The sequence below is a fragment of the Musa acuminata genome, chromosome BXJ2-7 (assembly GCF_036884655.1).
Source record: "Musa acuminata AAA Group cultivar baxijiao chromosome BXJ2-7, Cavendish_Baxijiao_AAA, whole genome shotgun sequence".
NCBI classification, from domain to species: Eukaryota; Viridiplantae; Streptophyta; class Magnoliopsida; order Zingiberales; family Musaceae; genus Musa; species Musa acuminata.
The window spans coordinates 10263972-10283358 of record NC_088344.1 but is presented as its reverse complement, the minus strand read 5'-3'; the positions used below and the strand labels follow the sequence as shown (position 1 = coordinate 10283358).

Genomic DNA, 19387 nt, shown 5'->3' with positions numbered 1-19387 from the left:
ATAATAAGTCAATATTTGATTATTATTTTGAGACATGTAAACTTTAAAATGGATCTATAAATGTAAAAGTGACCCGGAGGGCTTATAAGTCTTTGGTTCCCTTGCTCTTCAACTAATGTGAGACTAAATATTCTTATCAGTGCTCTCCTCTGTGAGAGCTAATGGCTCATAGCCCTCATTCTAACGTCAAAAATATTATGCACATTTTATGTCGTGGCCTAGGAGTCGATATAACTTGATCTAATCATAAAAGCATAATGTTGTCCAAATGATTTCTCAATGGAAGAATGATGAGAGAGTGAGGTCGGCCTCGAAGTGTTGACTGGGCCTTCAAGGGAGTCTTGAGTTGGAGTCTAGTTGTTCTTAATCGTGTGTTAGATCCTGCACAATATATTAACAATAGGGGGAGATTCTCGACTTGACTCATCCGATGGTTAAGTTAGTGCAAATGTGTTTCTCTTGATGTATTATACCGGGATAAGAAATCAATATTTATATTTACGGAGACAATCGAGGGGTACAATAATTGATAATAATTGCTCGTATCTCCAGCAATACGGTTGAGCGGGCGATCGACTCGTACACCTCCTATAGATTGGTCCGTTTGGGTTTTTGTGGTGCAGCACTGACTTGTATAGCCCCATGCAATGTGAAATCGAGTGGAGGGGCACCTCCTACTATGTTGGTTTTCTTTTGTGTCAAACAAATGTCAAATTATGTTTCACATTGATTCTACGATTAAATGTCAGCTAATGACTATAGTTGGTGTGAAAATATTTGTAGGGAGATTCTCGGGTGGCTAAAGTCAAGGCTTTAAAAAATTACATAATTCGTTATTTTTTGTAATCTCAAATTTATTAGTATTAAAAAATAATATTCTTTTGGTTCCCTCTCTGTTGTGGAAAATTCATTTCGCGCCAGACCTATCTTCCCGTATAAGTATCACATAACGAGTCGTGTCTCCAATTCTAATTGTTTAGCTCCTCGCCGCACGAAGGACGATGCAGAAGCGGCAAACGTCCATCCTCGCCTTCCTCAAAAAACCCTCGGCGGAGAACCGAAGGTGCGACGGCCCTTCGCCCTTGTCCGACGTTCTGCCAGGCCCGCATTTCGGCTCCGCGGGGGCAGAGAAGCCCTCCGATGAACCCTTTCCAGAGATTCGAGGAACGGACACTCCGCCCGAGAAGCCCTGCTGCCAAATCTTCCCGGCAGGGGCCCCGGAGATCAAAGGCGATGACAGCCGCAGCGCTAGCCCTTTTTCGAGTGTCATGCGCAAGTTCGTGAAAGAAGACAAATCCGAGGGCTTCAGAAAGGGGTATGAGTTCGACTTATTCGTCAATCTAGGGTTTTCTATAATATTGATTGTGAACTCTTTAGTTGTTGTTCTTGCCCAGGTTGTTTGATGCTTTATCTGTACCTTGTGACACCGGTTAGCTCAATCGGGCTTTATGTTCTTTCATATCGTTCTCAATCAGAAGAACCTCTTATTTTTTTGTCAAGCTGTTGCAAAGTAGCTTATCCTTATGATCACAACTTGGAGGATCTACGGGTTTCCCTCTTTCCCTCCTGAAAGTAGGCCCTAGAGTGCTGAATGTGTTCTTAGCTGTGATCTGATTTGCTCTACAACTGAAGATTGGTAGCATATAACCAAAAAATAGGCTAAATCATGCACCGCCCTTTTACATCTCCGATGTGAAACACTGCAGATGGTGCATATCTAGTTGTGTTTGCACGGTAATTAGTCAGAAGTGTGTGCCACTTGTCTAATTTGGTCTGCTGTTGTCTTATTGGTTCCTTTGTCTTGTTTAATAGTTTACTATTTAAGATTGTTGCTTACCCAATTATTAGATGTAGATGGGTCATGACTATCTTAAGAATTAGCAGCACTATGTTTTGCATCACATTGAAACAAAGTTACTGCACTCCAGAAGTACATCCATTCCATACACTTATAGTTATTTAGCATCCAGATGACCCAAAATTTGCACGATTGGAAAACAAAGCAACGCGGGAAGGCTACTGTGGTATTACAACTGAAATAACAGTTAAAAGTTCCACATTTATGTAACACCTCTGATTAGTCCCATATCGAAAGTGGTCAAGATTAAGATTGACTTATAAGGGCTTGATGAGTGTATTACTATCAACTTCAGCTTAAGCATTTTGGTCAGTGGTTTAGACCAAAAAACGAAGTTGATAGGCCAGTTAGCCCATCAGGCCCGGGTCATGACATTTGGTATTAGAGCCGACCTAGTATTTGGGCATGGTGAGGGGGCTCGAGTAGGAAAGGGCTACCCGTAGACGGAGTCATAGGACTCGTCACGACGTGGAGCCACCATTGGGCTATGCCTCAGACACTATACTAGGGCATGATCTGGGTTATATTGGGCCTTGACGAGGACATCAAGCCTTTGAGTGGGGGTGCTTGTAACACCCCTGATTAGTCCCACATCGAAAGTGGGCAAGATTAAGATTGATTTATAAGGGTCTGATGAGTGTACTACTATCAATTTTAGCTTAAGCATTTTGGTCAGTAGTTTAGACCAAAAAATGAAGTTGATAGGCCAGTTAGCCCATCAGGCCCGTATTCGAGCATGGTGAGGGGGCTCGAGTATGAAAGGGCTACCCGTAGACGAAGTCAGAGGACTCGTCACGGCGTGGAGCCACCATTGGGCTACGCCTCACACACTATGCTAGTGCATGATCTGGGTTATATTGGGCCTTGATGAGGACGTCAAGCCTTTGAGTGGGGGTGCTTGTAACACCCCTGATTAGTCCCACATCGAAAGTGGACAAGATTAAGATTGACTTATAAGGGTCTGATGAGTGTATTACTATCAACTTCAGCTTAAGTATTTTGGTCAGTGGTTTAGACCAAAAAACAAAGTTGATAGGTCAGTTAACCCATCAGGCCTGGGTCATTACATTTATGTGCTTGAAGAATAAAGAGCACTATATGTTTTGTATGATACCATTAAGATTTTACATCGTGTCTTTATGATTTAATTGATGACTTAATATGCAGCCTGAAATTAGAATCTTTAAATTCCGATAAGGTGAAATATTTTGGTTTGTATTTTTTTCAATTTTCTGACATCAAACATTCATATTTATTCATATTTATCATATAGGTATGATGATGCTTTGCACATTAATTGTTTCATATCATATAATGTTTTATAAACAGTTTTCAGTATGAAGATTTAATTGTTTTTGCTTCAGGATGGCTGGAGGCAATCATTAGTTGTAATGGGTCATGTTAATCCCAGTGAAGTTCGAGTTCTTTTTTGTTTGAATAGGCTACATATTTGAAGTTGCTGTTCATGAGTTTTGTTGAAGTCTGAGTTCTTTTTGGTTTAATCAGGCTACATAGTTCAAGTTGCTTTTCATGAGTTTTGTCCTTTTATGATTCACAGGAACCAAGAGGGCAGTGGTTCCTTTATATGTCACTCTAAATCTAATTCTGCTGAAAAAAGTCGTGTGAGAAATGAAATGCCTTCTGATGAGCACTCAAAAACACATACTTCAATATTTAAAGAAGAGTGTGATGGAATGGATCTGCATTTTGGACCTGATTCAGATGTTCTGGGACCAGAAACTCCAGCTACACGCCCACTCGTTCCTCGTCTTAAGCGAGTTCAGGATGGTCTGACTGATTTTAATGACAAGCAGAGTTCTCTTCTTGTTGGTTCTGGCAAAAGGTTGAAGTCAGATTTTGACTCAGTTGTTGGAAAGCACATTCAGGAAGAAGTATGTGAAAGTGCAAGCAGCAAGTTTGACTGGCTCAATCCTTCCAATATTAGGGATGCGAATGGAAGACGACCAAGTGACCCACTATATGACAAGAGAACCCTGTACATTCCACCTGATGCACTGAAGAAAATGTCCGCATCTCAAAGGCAGTATTGGAGTGTCAAATGTCAATATATGGATGTTGTCCTCTTTTTTAAAGTGGTATCTTCCTATAAAATCTACGATTATGTGAAGTTTATTTGAATATGTGCTAAAACAGTTATACTTTAGATTTATCTTGATCAATTCTTATGCAAGCTGTTTGCCACTAATAAGCTATTTTGACAGTTATATCGAGGGTAGAGGGATAGGAACAGAGAAGGGATTAAAGGAGGTGATTAAAGAAAACATTGGTTGGGGATGAATGTGTCCACAGAGAGAGTTAATTTGATTAATAATGCTTCATCAATGTTAATTTAAGAAGAGCAGCAGTATTTTGAAACAAGACAAACTTGATCATCACATGGAAACTATATGAGCATTGTCTTTAATCATCTTTCATTTCAAGAGATTGGTAATACTACTTTGTAGTTTTTCCAATATAATCTTTCTTGTAAGACTTATCCATTTAATTTGTTAGCCTATTTGATGACATATTCATAATTTTTTTTATTCATCTCTAAACTTGTGGTTTCTAAGCATTCTTGGATGGGGAATCTGAGGGTTCATGTTCTCTTATCACCGTGTTTTGAATGTGTCACTACTTATTTTGAAAAACGATCAATTTTCAGTTTGTCCTGTTATTTATATCTAGCATTTTTTTTTAATATTATCTACTTCATTAGATGGAACTTCAGAAGTTGCTAACAAATCATACTGTTCAACTTCTAAATTCAAGGGCAAGTTCTATGAGCTATATGAGTTAGATGCTGAGATTGGACAAAGAGAGCTTGATTGGAAAATGACCATTAGTGGTGTTGGTAAATGCAGACAGGTAACCTCACTGAATCTTGCACAATTTTAGAGACATGCTTGTTCTCTTGTCCCTATTTATTTGAAATGTTGTTTTTTTCTTTAACATGAAGTAGTTCATTTTCTTTTCATTATGAACTTCTATTTTCTTTTAAATGACAGATTCTGATCAAGTTTTCGTTTGCCATTATTGTCATCAATTATTTTTTAGGAAACCCTTTTATTTAGCCACCTTATCAACTTTCTCTTGTTTCTAGCTTGTTGTGTGCAATTTTCTCTTTAAATTTGTCCATGCTGCATTATATTGATATTGTTTTATGATATCCTGCCCGCATTTTCATTTATACAAATATTTGTTTGGCTGGGCTTCTTTGCCTGAGAAAGACAAGAATAACATGGTATTTGACAAACTTTCTCAGAATATTGGGCAAATGGGTAAATTACATCTAGTGACTTCTCGGTGAAAAGCTGTTGACAAATTGACATGCATTTATATCCGGAAATATGAAAAAGAAGGAGGTTCTGACATATAATGTCTCATCGCTCTTGATTTCACCAGATTTATCATTATGCAATATGCCATGCTTTTGCTTTTCTCTTTTATCTAATAATACTTGATTCTTATTGCAAGACTAGCGATTGTAAGTGATCAAGATGTTCTAAACATCAAAATGGTTAAATATAGAAAAGAGTTGATGGGTGTAACATTTGAGATGTTTAACCTAATGGAGTAATTTATTTCCATTAGAAAGACCATTAATGCTCACAAACCTTCATTTGCAGCAGCCACTTTATTGTCTTCTGCTGAACGTGAAGTCATCTTTTCTCCTATAGTTATAGAATCTTGGAGGGATATGCTTCCCACAATGGAGTATACGAACCAGTGATTACTATATCTTGCTATATTTGTTTTACAGGATCATTTCTGTCTGAGTTCACAAGGACCACTAAAATGGGAAGAGGAATTATATTTTTGGAGAGCTCATACATTTTATGACTTCTTGATGCCTTTCTTGATAATTGATGTGAACATGAATTGTCCTATTGGTAAAGATGTCAAATTATGTCCTGCACATGGTGAAGTAGCTGATTTTTACTAAACATGTAAGGTGTCTTATGGTATCTGATTTGTTATCTTTGTTTTAATCAAGGTTCGCAATACCGTACCGTACCGGAGTTTCGATCTGGGCTCGGTACCGGTACGGTACGGTATACCGCTCGGTACACCCAGGTGTACCGAGCGGTATATTCAGGCGTGCCGAGCACTGTAGCAGTATACCGTACCGTGTCGGAACGGTAACATATGGTCCGCGTACCGAAAGTCTGTCGGACCGGTACGTACCGCCCGTACCAGGTGGTACGGACCGGTACTGCAAACCATGGTTTTAATATTATCAAAGGTGTCAAGTTATAAACAAGAAGAAACTCTCCTGCTTGGTTTAACTTTGCTTATAGAGTTTAGAATTACGATTTTATTCTAAATATTATTTCGATATTATTGTGCAAAATCAGTAATAGTATTGTTCGTACTTTAAAATTTTGATAATTTAAAATTTTATTTTTATTTTTTAAACCTTTTATCACTATAAATATCTCACTTAGGCTAAGCTGATGGAGCATATATTCTTGAGTTTGTGAAGTACTGCAACTCTATTTTTCAGCATTGTTTGAGTTTTTTTCCTTCTTTTTAAGTTTAGTTATGATACTATATGACAGAAGGCAAGAGACTTTTCGTAAAAGAGTACGTGTGAAGGTTCTCTTCTAAGTCAAAAAAAAAAAAAAAAAAAAATCAATCTTCGTCCATTGAAAGAAAAATCATTTGTACAAGCTAATGGCATCGAGAAGAGAAATTAATAGAAGATATAAATCTAAAAAATCAGACTACTATAAATTGATTTATTTTTATTCTATTAATTTTATTTATAATTATTTATTTACTTATCATCATTTACTTTACTTGGTAATTCTTATTCGTTACGATTGATAGTATTTCAGATATATGGTTTTCTTGATCGAAATGAAAAGATGATTAAGATTTATTGTAACATTAATTCATCTCGCTCTTAGTGTATCCTAATACTCACATTTTATATCATTGAGTTGCGGGATATAAAATAGGAATGCGGGATAAGGCATTGCTTTCACATTTAACGAGCCTTATTTTGTGAATAAAGTATTCACGGGAATCTTCAACCCATCATTTTTGTCAGGCCCTGATGACACTGTTCTATGTTGGAAGTTAGATTCAAAGCTAATTCATACTACCAGCTCCTTTGAGAGATGTAAATATCTGTAAATAGATGCATGAATCTTTGTAGCCATCTATCTGTTCCTCAGTAATATCATATTATAGTTGCATTGTTTTAACTAAATATAATTTTCTGTCTAACATTTCTCACCTGAATGCTTGAACAATTTACATCCAACCATTTAGAGTAGTAGCACATTTTTCTGCCTAACATGCTGAGACTCAAGAGACAAATCATAGGCCCTTAGTTCCAGCTTGGAGCATATAAAGGATACAGAGAGGCTTGTCAGTTATCTACCAAGGATAAAGTTAGAAGCTTGAGTGCTGATAGAACAGGAAATTGGTAGTTGTTAAGGATAGTAAATGTGACATGTAGAAAGATATTAAAGTCTGTAGACCACTGATGATGTTCTTGCTTGTGTGGATTTTGTATCATGCCAGTTGTTCTGATTTTAACTTTTCTAGCAACTTCTTGCAGGAAATTGTTTAATATTACTTCTTACTGAACAGGTTGGTATTTCTGAGGCTGGGATAGATGATGCTGTCTTGAAACTCACAGCTAGGGGGTGAGAGCATAATCTTGTCCTGCTGTCCAATTTCTTGTCATAACAATGGTCAAATAATACATAACAAATCAATACTTCTGCTTTGACGATGATCATCTTGCTGATCCTGATAGCAGCATTGACTTGTTTCTAGGATAAATTACTTCGTGTCAGTTAATATATGATTTAAGCATTATGCATGAAAACTTACAGACCTGACTGTATCGCAGTTGCTTTCAATTGGTAACATATTAGTTAACCTGAAAAAAAGCACATTTCTAATAATTAGCATGATGTTGCTGTTACATTATATGAGTTGATGTTGTTAGCTGCAATTTGCTAGTAACTTGTGTTCTGATCCTAGGTATAAAGTTGGACGAATGGAACAGCTTGAAACCTCAGAGCAAGCTAAAGCTAGAGGAGCAACTTCTGTATGTATTTTCTGTGATATATTGCTTTTAAGCTTTAAATCCTTTTTTGCCCTTTGCCCTTTTGTTTTTGAAAAAAGTGATGGTATGTATATTATGGCAACAAAAAACTATTTAGTTAACAAAAGCATCATATAGGTCGGCAGTATTATACATTGTGATGGAATTTTTTCAAAGCAACCAGTGAGATTCTGCATTAACAACTTCCAAAATTAATTGCATAATACCAGGGAATCCTTAGAGCCTAGAGTTAGAAACACAACACCATTTCTCAAAACCTGACTCAAGCTGTTATTTGAGGAAATTTTGAATGGAATAAAACTATGGAAAACAATTACCAAAGAGAATTATAGAAAAATTCAGATAATTAGGAGTCATGATCCATAACATGAACTGTACATTTAGATTTTGTTCATCTTGCAAAGTCTGGGTTGTTTATAGTCATTCTATCTTGTGCTATATGAGCTGCTAGTAAATACTTCATAGCCGCCCTTTTGTTCGGAAGTTCTTTCATTTTTATTTGCATGATTTTTTACCCATATCCATTCTTCCCAACACTTCTGTTTTGTTATCTTGACATTTAGCATTCTGCATCTTTGCTGGCTCTTTTTCCTAGTCTTGTACCTAGAGTAGGTACTTCCATAGCTTGAGTTCCATTAATGTTTCGTGGCACATTGCACCAACATGAACCGTGCTGATTGATTTTCTCTCTATATTGTAATGCAAAAATCTGCAAGCTTATACTTAAAAGGAAAAAAAATATTGGAATAAGTTCAAGTAATTGATCAAATATTTTTCAGGGATTTCTTATTCTCATTAATTTATGATTCTATTGCAACAATACAATTAAATCCAGTGTCTTCATATAATTTTGGCACTGAATACTGGGACTAGAGAGTTGTTTTCTTGCTACAGATTTTGAGTATCCTTGCTTTCATTTCTGTTCATGATTATTCAGGTTGTGAATGACTGGCAGCTTCCTGTTGCTTAAAATAAAGACACAAGGTGGCTAATCTAATTTTGTATTAGGGCAATTTTTTTTAGGAAAAGCTTGACTGCCTGATCTTGATTTATCCATTAACCTAGGTGCCCTAAGAGGCTTGTAGATTAGTCAAGTGTTTCAGTTCTGGAAGTTGTTTATTTAAATTTAAAATTGATGAACTTTATTAACATAATATACAAAATAAATATACCTTGAAGTCAATATTTGTCTGTTTCAATCGTCTGATCTCAGACCAATGTTTTTAATTTTGCCAGACCAGTACGTGTTAAATGGTATTTTCCGATCCCTCCCTCTCAAGTGGTCAGGTCGGGTTCATTTGTTTTGGTTTTTTAGGGTTAAAACTCTAGTTATCAATTTCGATTCCTGCTTTCGTCGAGCGGCTGCAAGTCCTCGAACTGAACTTGAAGAATTGCTTGCAACATGGAATTTCTCATTTCTATCTGTATATCCGAGTATCTAAGGTAGGAATAGTAGAGCCAATAACTTCTGTCTCTCTATGACTTAGAGCTAGAGCACCAGAGCGTCATTTTGATACGACAACAAGACTTGAAATCGAAACTCAACTTTCTGAACTGAAATAGTAAGTCGTCAACTGGGGATTCAACTATAGCACCGACACCGAAACAACATGAGCCTCTCTCTCTCTCTCTCGCATGATACTTTATCTAAACAGCATGATAATCACAGTGCATTGGTACAAACCAAGCCCATACTGGATTGGCCAATGGTGGGTTTGGGCCCAGTATCTGAGATTAAAAATCATGCCTAATATTGTGTCAGATGCTGTTGATGTACTGTCTTGCACAGGAACCATGGTGATTTTTTAAGAGTGACTTGACATAGTAATCTTCATATTCTTTTTGTTTTTTTCCTTATTCAGTTGGGCTTTTGAATTATGCAATAAAAAAAATAATGCAAGACAAATAATTATGTATTTTGCAACTGTTTTTGCTGCATGACTAATTTGACTTTTCCAATTGATCATGCACCATGTTTGTAAGTGCTACTCCACTTCCTTTAACTTTCTGGATTTGTGTACTTAAATGTTAGACAAATTCATATGAATTTTCACACAATGTTATTCATTAAACATCTGGTACATGTTTTAAACATCAGGTCATTCAAAGAAAGCTTGTTAGTGTATCCACTCCATGTACTCCGATTGATGGTAGTATTGGACTAGAAGCAGTCCACCTTCTTGCTTTGAAAGAGGTCTGCCATCCTTTTGTTATTTGTATTAGCTCTATTATGTTGATTGTCATTTATTTATGATTTGCTCCTTGTTTTCTCTTTTTACTACTAATTATTAGGAATTATTAATACCTGTATCTTGTTGTGTTTCAATTATGTCCTATTGCTTTAGGCTATTAGAGTGTAAATGTTAGGTACTAGATAGGAAAAGCTCTATTAAGTCATTTTGTTTATGATATCAAGACGTCATGTTCTTTCTTGGAAGTAATCGGCTTACATGCCCTTATAAGGACTTAATATTAAAATGTTAATGTATACCTCACATCCAAGTAATATAGATAGACTCCATAATGTGAAGAATAAATGCGTATAGTGGAAATATTTTAAAACTTCTTTATCTAATGTTTTAGATTAAGTATGATTAAAATTGAATATATAAAATATAATTTGTGATTCTATGAATGGATGGGAGAATATTGTTTAGTTGGATGGACAAGAAGTCTCTTTAAGTAAAGGCCTTAGGTATTTTAGATTAATTATTTAACAAGATGGAGAGATCGATGAAGATATTATTCATAGAATAAAAACAGGATAGTTAAGATGGCGACGGACGTCAGAAGTCTTATGTAATCATCGGATACCTTCAAGATTAAAAAAAAATTATAAGACATTTGCAAGATCAACAATGCTTAGTGGATATGAGTGTTGGGCAGTTAAGAAACAATATATACAAAATGTTTGTGTTGTCAAGATGAGAATTTTGAGATGGATGTGTGGAGTTATCAGGAAAGATTAGAAAAAAAATATTTGTATTCGTGAATAATTGATTATCTCTTCGATAGAAGATGAGATGAGAGAAAATCGTTTAAAATGATATGAGCATGTCCTTAGGAGACTTTCGAATGCGGTAGTCAGAAGAGGTAAAATGATTAATGTTAGTGGTACGAGAAGAGGTAGAAGAAGACCTAAAAAGATTTTAATAAAAACTATAAATAAAAATTTAAGTATTCTAAAATTAATTAATCATATGATTTTTTATTTACAGATTTCAATGGCGGTAAAAGATTCATGTAGTTGATCCCAAATAGTTGGGACCTACGGTTTTGTTGTTGTTGTTGTTATTAGGGTCTGCCGTACCGAGCTGTACCGCCCGGTACGGGCGGTACGTACCGGTCCGATAGGTTTTCGGTACGCGGACCGATTGTTACCGGTCCGAGGCATTATATCACTGTAGCAGTGCTACAGTACTCGATACACCCAGGTGTACCGCTCGGTATACCGTACCGTACTGGTACCGAGCCCAGATTGAAATACCGGTACGGTACGGTATTGCGAACCTTGGTTGTTATATCTAATGTTTTGTAGAAGAAGCTGCAATTCCAACTCATTACATCTAAGAGTGGGAATCTCTTAATGTGGCCGTAAATAGAAGATTAGGCCAAATAACCATTAGGATGCGTCGTAGTCTCATTCAGCTATATACCAATGCCCCACATACACTGCCTCCCAGCCTGAAATTAAAACTGCCGTGGCCATTGCCACTGCAGCCACCAGGCTGCTATTTAGATGAGTGATGAAAACATCAAATCATGTTTATGAATATCAGCATTGAGTTTGTTCGACATTTGTTTTGTAACCCAACCATGTTCTTTCTGATGTTAGTTAACTAATCACTTAACAGTGTGATGAATTTGAAGTGGAGCTTTACCACTGCAGACTTTAGCCTTTTTGTTCTCTAAATTGTCTTCGTTGTTATTTTGAAAACCAAAATATTGAATAATCTTAAACATAAGAAAAGAATCACTCAAACAAAGAATCGATTAGCATATATATACATATATATAATTTCATCTACATGCTTTTGCATTTGGCAAATGTCTATCCTGGGATGGTATCTATCTTATCCATTCATAGACTCATAGTTATGGGCCTTATGGCTGACACCGAAGATGGTATTCTGTTCATGTATATTAATTCAAAGTATGTAATATTGCAACTTCTATTTTGTTAGCATTACTATGTCTAATCTTGCTTTATGATCCTTGTTCAGCAAGACCGTGGCTCTAGAAATGGTTCTACCATTTATGGATTTGCTTTCCTTGATTATGCTGCTTTGAAGTTTTGGGTGGGTTCCATTTGTGATGAAAACTCTGCAGCATTGGGTGCTTTGCTGATGCAAGTGAGTATGTTTCTGCATCCATTTTTTTCATGCTTCTAAATTTGTATACACATTTAATTTATTGAATTTGTCAGATTTCGCCAAGGGAGATTATCTATGAAAGATCAGGTATGGACACACTTACACTCACGCCCATCCAACCACCCATCATTTAGGCTGATTAAAAATTTAAAATCGCTATTCTGAATTATTGCAGGACTTTCCAAAGAGACTCACATGACACTAACAAAATATGCTTCAGCAGGTAAAGTGATGAAACCAATGAATAAGAAAGAAATACTCAGAATTTTTTCTTAAAGAAAGTCAACTGCTAGAAGGTAGAAATAAAGGAAAATTAATTGTGAAAAGTCATCCATCTTAAGTTAATTGTGATGACCAGTTAAAATAGTATAAGGAGTGCAATCAGTTACCTGGGAGGTTCCCGGATGGGCTTCAGGTTTATGTTAAACAGAAGGAAATAGAAAAGGAGCTATCCTGCACGTTTCTGTGAGGAAATGCTTAGAAAAGTTTGCTTTCCTAGTGATGCAGCATTAGACATGAGTAGGATGGTGGAGAAGGATCTATCCTAAATCAGTTATGCTTCTTTTTCTTGATTATATTTAACCAAAGAATGTGCACTATCAGGCTGATGTCTCTTCCAAGTGCAGGTTCGATGAAAACACAATTGACTCCCACAACACCCAATGCAGATTTTCTTGCGGCCTCTGAAATTATGAAATTGATTAATTCTAGAGGATACTTCAAAGGATCTTCTAGTTCATGGTCTTCGGCGTTCGACTATTCTGTGAACCATGATCTCATTTTGTGTGCTCTTGGGGGACTCATTGATCACTTGTCAAGGCTAATGGTAGGTTGGCAACATGTTCTAAATTTCTTTATATGGCATGCCTTTTTTGTTGTATAAAAATGGCTGATTGATTTGACTTGCTTATGATTGAAGTTAATAGTGCAATGTGATTGTTCATTATGAAATAGAAACTGTGCAATTAAAGTTTTTGCCATCTGTAACCAGCAACAATAGTGGGGTAGTTCTCTCTCCTCATCATTGCCTTTTAGAATTCTGATTCTTGACCTCTTGTGGACCAGCTTGATGATACTTTACGTAATGGAGAACTTTTACCTTACCATGTATATAGAAATTGTCTGAGGATGGATGGCCAGACACTGCTTAATCTTGAGATTTTCAGCAATAATATTGATGGTAGCTTGTCAGGTACCTGACAAATCTCCTACTTAGACATTGATTTTTGCTTGAGAGATTTCTTCCTTTCCAATGAAGATACTCTTTTTTAATGTCTTCTTATTATGTCTCCATATGGTAAATCCAGGCACACTGTACAAGCATCTTGATCACTGCATAACTGCATCTGGTAAGCGGCTTTTGAGAAGATGGATCTGCCATCCACTCAAAGATGTTACTGATGTCAATCATAGGCTCAACATTGTGGACGGATTTATAAAGCATTCAGGGATTATTTCCATCATAGTTGGGTATCTACATAGGCTTCCAGATCTTGAGCGATTACTAGGACGAGTTAGATCCACTGTTGGTTCTTCATCTACACTTCTTTTGCCATTTGTTGGAGAAAGAGTACTGAAGCAGCGGGTAATATTTATTCTATTATCTTTCCTGTGGGTTTTAATATTTTTCTTATCTCAGAATTCAGATATCATGCAAGATAGGAATGGACAGTGTTTGATTCCTAAAATGTACTGTAAAATCTGTAAAATGAACAACCATTGAGAACAGTTTCTTGATTATGTCGATAATGTTTCTTATGTTTATTCATTCTATAGATTCCTTGCAGTAGATAAGGTTTTCATAAAATCAAATCTTTCAAATTTTTGGAGATGTTAAAGTTAATTTGTTTCTGTGGATGATTGATGCAAATGGTAACCTTTCCGTTTGAGCCATAAAATGATTTCTACTTTGAATAGGAAGAATTGTTGATGGAAGAGTTCTTATTTTTTTAATGATGCAGTGTAAACTGATCTGGTTAAATCTTGATCAGGTAACATGTTTGACCGAATAATCTACAGGTTGCCATTTAGAACAGGGTTTTGGAAGTAATAAGTCTATATGGAAAATTACAACATGATCATAACAACTACATGTACAAATAGTTATTGTTATAACTAGGTAAATGATGATACAAGTTATCATTAATATAATAATTGGAAGAAAGAAGATATATTGGCACAGATGGTATGGCAATGTTTACAATAGCACCTATGACAGCTAAGGTGCAAGGCATCCATAGAAAAATTACTTGGTAAATATTTTGTATATGGCTTGTGGCTAGCATTGGAATCTCTATGATATTGATTATGTCAAGGTCATGTTCTTTCCATATCATGATACCAGAGGCATATCTGCATCCATCTTAGGAATGCAATTAGTTTAGGAGATGCTTTGCATACAATCATATTTTGATTCTTTTCATGATGTTACAGTTCTTTGTTTATAGCTGTGTGTGTGTGTCAATTACAATTAAGGCTTTCACGGTACAAGGAATTTGATATACACCAAGTCAAAAATAATTATGCTTATACACATTTTTTCAGGTGAAAGCATTTGGGTCTCTTGTTAAAGGCCTTCGAATTGGAATAGACTTGTTAAATGCCTTAGAAAAAGAAGATCATGGTATAATATCATTATTGAAGGTTGTCAATCTTCCAACACTCAGTGGCCTTGATGAACTACTTCACCAGTTTGAAGTAGCTTTGGATGATGACTTTCCGCGTTACCAGGTTTGTCATGTACATGCTCTTGTGCAAGTTCTTTTTAGTTGGCATCAGATGGAGAATTGGGAAAGTTAGCTAAGCATGTGGTATAGATCTGGATTTTGAAGTGATTTTCTTGAGACAGTAATAAGTTTGATGCCACTCAGTTTTTTATGAGTGTCTTGTGCCCTATTTTATACTGATCTGTGACAATGCTAAAAAAAATATCTACGGCCATTAATCTCTAATGATCTAATGATTTTGCTGTTATCCATCATTAACTTTTTCATCAGATGTCTTCTCTGTCCTCAAATTTTGTTCATGTTTTTTCAATGAGTAAAATCTTATTATAATCCCATGGTAGACCTTGTAAACTTGTCTCTGATGGTTTTTAAGAGTTTGCTTTTGCTATCATTCTTTTTATTGTATAGGTTAATTGCACAGTTTATTCATTCATACATTTAGCTTCCTCTATATGCCATATAATCACACCAAAATATGGGTAGAATTGCGGTGTTATATTGACTTTATTAATGTTGCTAGGATCACAAAGTGAAAGACTCAGATGCAGAAACATTGGCTGTTCTAGTTGAGCTTTTCTCTGGGAAAGCTACTGAGTGGTCTCATATCATAAATGCACTCAACCGTATCGATGTGCTACAAGCTTTCGCTACCGTCACAGTTTCATCATGTAGGCCCATGAGCAGGCCTACTTTTTCAGAAGCTAATTCTTATTCAACAAATCTACACCAAGATGATGCAGGACCAATACTTCACATGAAGGGTTTATGGCATCCCTATGCTGTTGCAGACAATGGGAATGGTCTGGTTCCCAATGACATATATCTTGGTGAAGACTCCATGGCTTGCCATCCTCGTGCACTGCTGTTGACTGGACCCAATATGGGTGGAAAATCAACTTTACTGCGAGCTACTTGTCTAGCTGTCATATTGGCCCAGGTTATGGTTTAACTTGTTTGTATCCTCTCTGTATGCAGGTTGATGTCAAAGGAAACAACAAAAAGTAACATACTTTGTTGATGTATTCTTGTTTGCAGCTGGGCTGCTATGTACCTTGTGAAGTATGTCTGTTGTCTCCTGTTGATACTATTTTTACACGACTCGGTGCAACTGATAGAATCATGTCTGGCGAAAGTCAGTGCCCTTCCTGTCCTTAATGAACCTACTCAAAGTTGATATGTTGCATGTACTAAATTTCAAATTGGCCATTTTAGGTACATTCTTTGTTGAATGCTCAGAAACTGCATCAGTTCTTCGCAATGCCACCAAAGATTCTCTTGTTTTGCTTGATGAACTCGGCAGAGGAACAAGCACATTTGATGGATATGCAATTGCTTATTCTGTAAGTATGCGATCGTATCTGTTTGTTAATTTTCCTATACTGCATGAGACTAGGAAAAGATAAAAATGATATATCTGATCAGATAAAACCATACATTTTTCTCTGGTTATGCTTTGAGTCTGTAAAGTTGGTTGCTTTTTGACCATTCCAAGTTTTTGGGGAATAATGGTCACTTAAGTCATTATCATGAAGTCGATGTTTCCAGAACTTGGTGCTATTTTCTCCATCACTTCGTCTCACATGCCATTTAATTCGTTTGTATATGGTCCATTTGCAGAAAGTTTGTTGACCTTTGACCTCTTATTAGCTTAAGCTTTTGGAAATAGCACTTACCTAACTCACGAAGAAGATAAATATGAAGATAGCATACTTGTGAATGATTTTAAGTGCTACAACATATACTTAAACTGCCATCTGTAAAGCATAATTTGTACCTTTGCTTTTTCATTACAAATCTATTTTTTATTTGTAGATTTGCTACTGATATAAGGATCTTTCTTCGACACCCTCGAGTGTGCTATTCCATTTATAGATTTCTGTGTTTTTATCGGTGTCCTTGATATGACACATTTTAACTGTGTCACCTCAACAGGTATTTCGCCATCTTGTGGAAAAGATTTGCTGTCGATTGCTCTTTGCCACCCATTACCATCCACTTACTAAAGAATTTGCATCTCATCCTCATGTGAGTCTGCAACACATGGCCTGTGCTTTTAGGCCAAAAGATGGGATCTCTTACAACGGGGACCAAGACCTTATCTTTCTCTACAAACTTGCTGCTGGAGCTTGCCCTGAGAGTTATGGGCTACAAGTAGCTTTAATGGCAGGCCTTCCCAGACCAGTTGTGCAAGCTGCTGGCTGTGCCAGTCAAAAAATGAAGCTGACGATTAGTCAGAATTTCAAGTCAAGTGAAGGAAGATCCCAGTTTTCCACTCTGCATGAAGAATGGCTGAAGACACTGCTGGATATTTCAAAACTCAGCATCAGTGGTTGGAATGAAGATGCATCCGATACATTGCTTTGTTTGTGGCACGAAGTAAGGAGTTTTTACAAACCAGGTAATTCTAGGTGATTGCTTGCTATCTGCAAAATTTTGTTGTAAAGTCGTAAACCTTGAACCGATATTTGTACATACAAACAGTTAGAAGACGAAGTCATCATGTGCTAAAATCCAATGTATCGGCTTTCAGTTATGTGATGGGTTCGTTCTTGCTCTATTTCTGACTGTTGTCTCACATTTGTTGTAGCATCTACTGAACAAAGGGGACGTGATATTATACACCGAGATGCATGTGTATATTCTACAACATGGTAGCAACCAATCTTCACATCTTTTGCTGCTAATATGTTCCATTGAGGTATTTTTTTAAGGGAATGAAATTGTACTCCATCATTCGTCAGGTTGATCCTAACTCGTTCACCAAAAAAGAAGTTTGTTCCACATTGTCTGGTATCTCCTCAACGTCTTTTTTTGTCTATTTTCTCATCAGCTGGCTAGTTTTTAGCCCATCATCTATGCATTACGTTAAGTAAATGCAATCTCTAGTTGACAAGCAATTATTGAGCCTTCAGGCATAAATATGAAGGTAAACAATGGGTCAGTTGAGGTGTCTACAACTCTCCATAGTGCTGGCCAACAGCCCTGTCCCACAGAGAGTCATCGGTAAAGGTTGTCATTAAAAACAGGTACAGCTGAAACCATCAAGATGGATATAAAAATTCTGAAATGCTTGTCATTATTTTAAATTTTTTATATGGTGTTTGCTTTATATCTTTTATAATCTGTCTTTAGTTTATGTTATTCTTAGTCTGTGATGTAATTAACGTCAATCAAGCTAATATAGGTCAGTCCAGCTAAATTTTAAGCCAACTAACCAAATAAAGGTATCGGAGCAGCTCATCATCTGTATTGTCCAAAATGCAGCATAATTAAGGAGACAGGCGGAGTGACTTGAAGTCTTGTCATTATCTTTATCCTCAAAGATGTTTTTAGGGGTTTAAAAGTTCTAAAAGGATAAAATTAAGCATATTCAAAATGAATAATTCTTATTAAAATGATGTTAGAAGGAGAGTCATGAGTCTTTGGCTTCCAGGAGTATTAATAATGATATTTAGTTTCATATTGGTGTTGAAGAGTAAGAGTGCTAATGACGAATAAGTCTATCGTTTTTTAGTTTGCTGGACAAAACCGTACAGATATATTCAAAATAGACAAAACCGTACAGATACAGCGAGAGCACTTATTTTGTATTATTTAGAGCTCGCTGTTGACAACTGAGACTTAATTATCGTGCCTCTATCGATTTTGTGATTGAATTGGAGCATAGAAGGCAATAGTCATCCACAATGGTCCACTGTTTTGGTCGTGATGATTCCAGTATATAATAATAGCCTACACGTGAATCAATTCTCCTTGTAGATAAATGAAATTAGAAATCTTTAGCCTGTCGTTGTCCATAGAGGCCTTTTGCTCTATTCTTTATCTGTATGGACGTACTATTTATTTGCCTCGATCAAGATTTCTGATGAGGAAACAAGCCTGTTACGGGAATTCACGCTACCAAAACCATGGGCGTTCCGCATTTATGGAGATGAACCGAGCGAGGATCGATGAAGGATGAACTCACCACTGGGAGTGTGTTGACGACAGCATCTCATCCGGTTTCTGGTGCTGGAATCATCCATATACGGCATCAAGTAAGTCGTTCAACACAATCCTATGAATCCTCACCTGCTTAAGTCAGTGTGCCATCCAAACCGTCTATTAAAAAAAGGAACAAGAAACCTAACGCTGTCTCAAAAGAAGATATCTAATTAACTTGAACAAACACCAATAGATATCTACGCGGGTCTCCTCGGTACACCCATCACTGTCTCTGTACCTTTAGGAACTCAAAATTATTACGTGTCGCCGTCCCTTCGAATATTTCGTTATTTGTGAGAAGAAGCAACCCACCACAATTATTGCGATTCCAAAGCATATATAGGAATTGTTGTTTCCA

The 19387-nt window shown here is 36.5% G+C and overlaps 1 protein-coding gene across 1 annotated transcript; it reads left to right on the top strand.

Moving 5' to 3' along the window:
* The first annotated feature begins 974 nt into the window (after positions 1–974).
* On the top strand, positions 975–18066 carry LOC103991568 (DNA mismatch repair protein MSH7). The gene is made up of 19 exons (XM_065117110.1): positions 975–1315; positions 3417–3954; positions 4631–4726; positions 7463–7518; positions 7862–7928; positions 10045–10140; positions 12170–12298; positions 12373–12406; positions 12495–12542; positions 12946–13145; positions 13385–13511; positions 13627–13904; positions 14864–15049; positions 15566–15982; positions 16081–16177; positions 16258–16385; positions 16978–17443; positions 17633–17696; positions 17787–18066. The coding sequence occupies exons 1-19, from the start codon at positions 1002–1004 to the stop codon at positions 17881–17883; spliced, it is 3438 nt and encodes a 1145-aa protein (XP_064973182.1). The 5' UTR covers positions 975–1001; the 3' UTR covers positions 17884–18066.
* The last annotated feature ends 1321 nt before the right edge of the window (positions 18067–19387 follow it).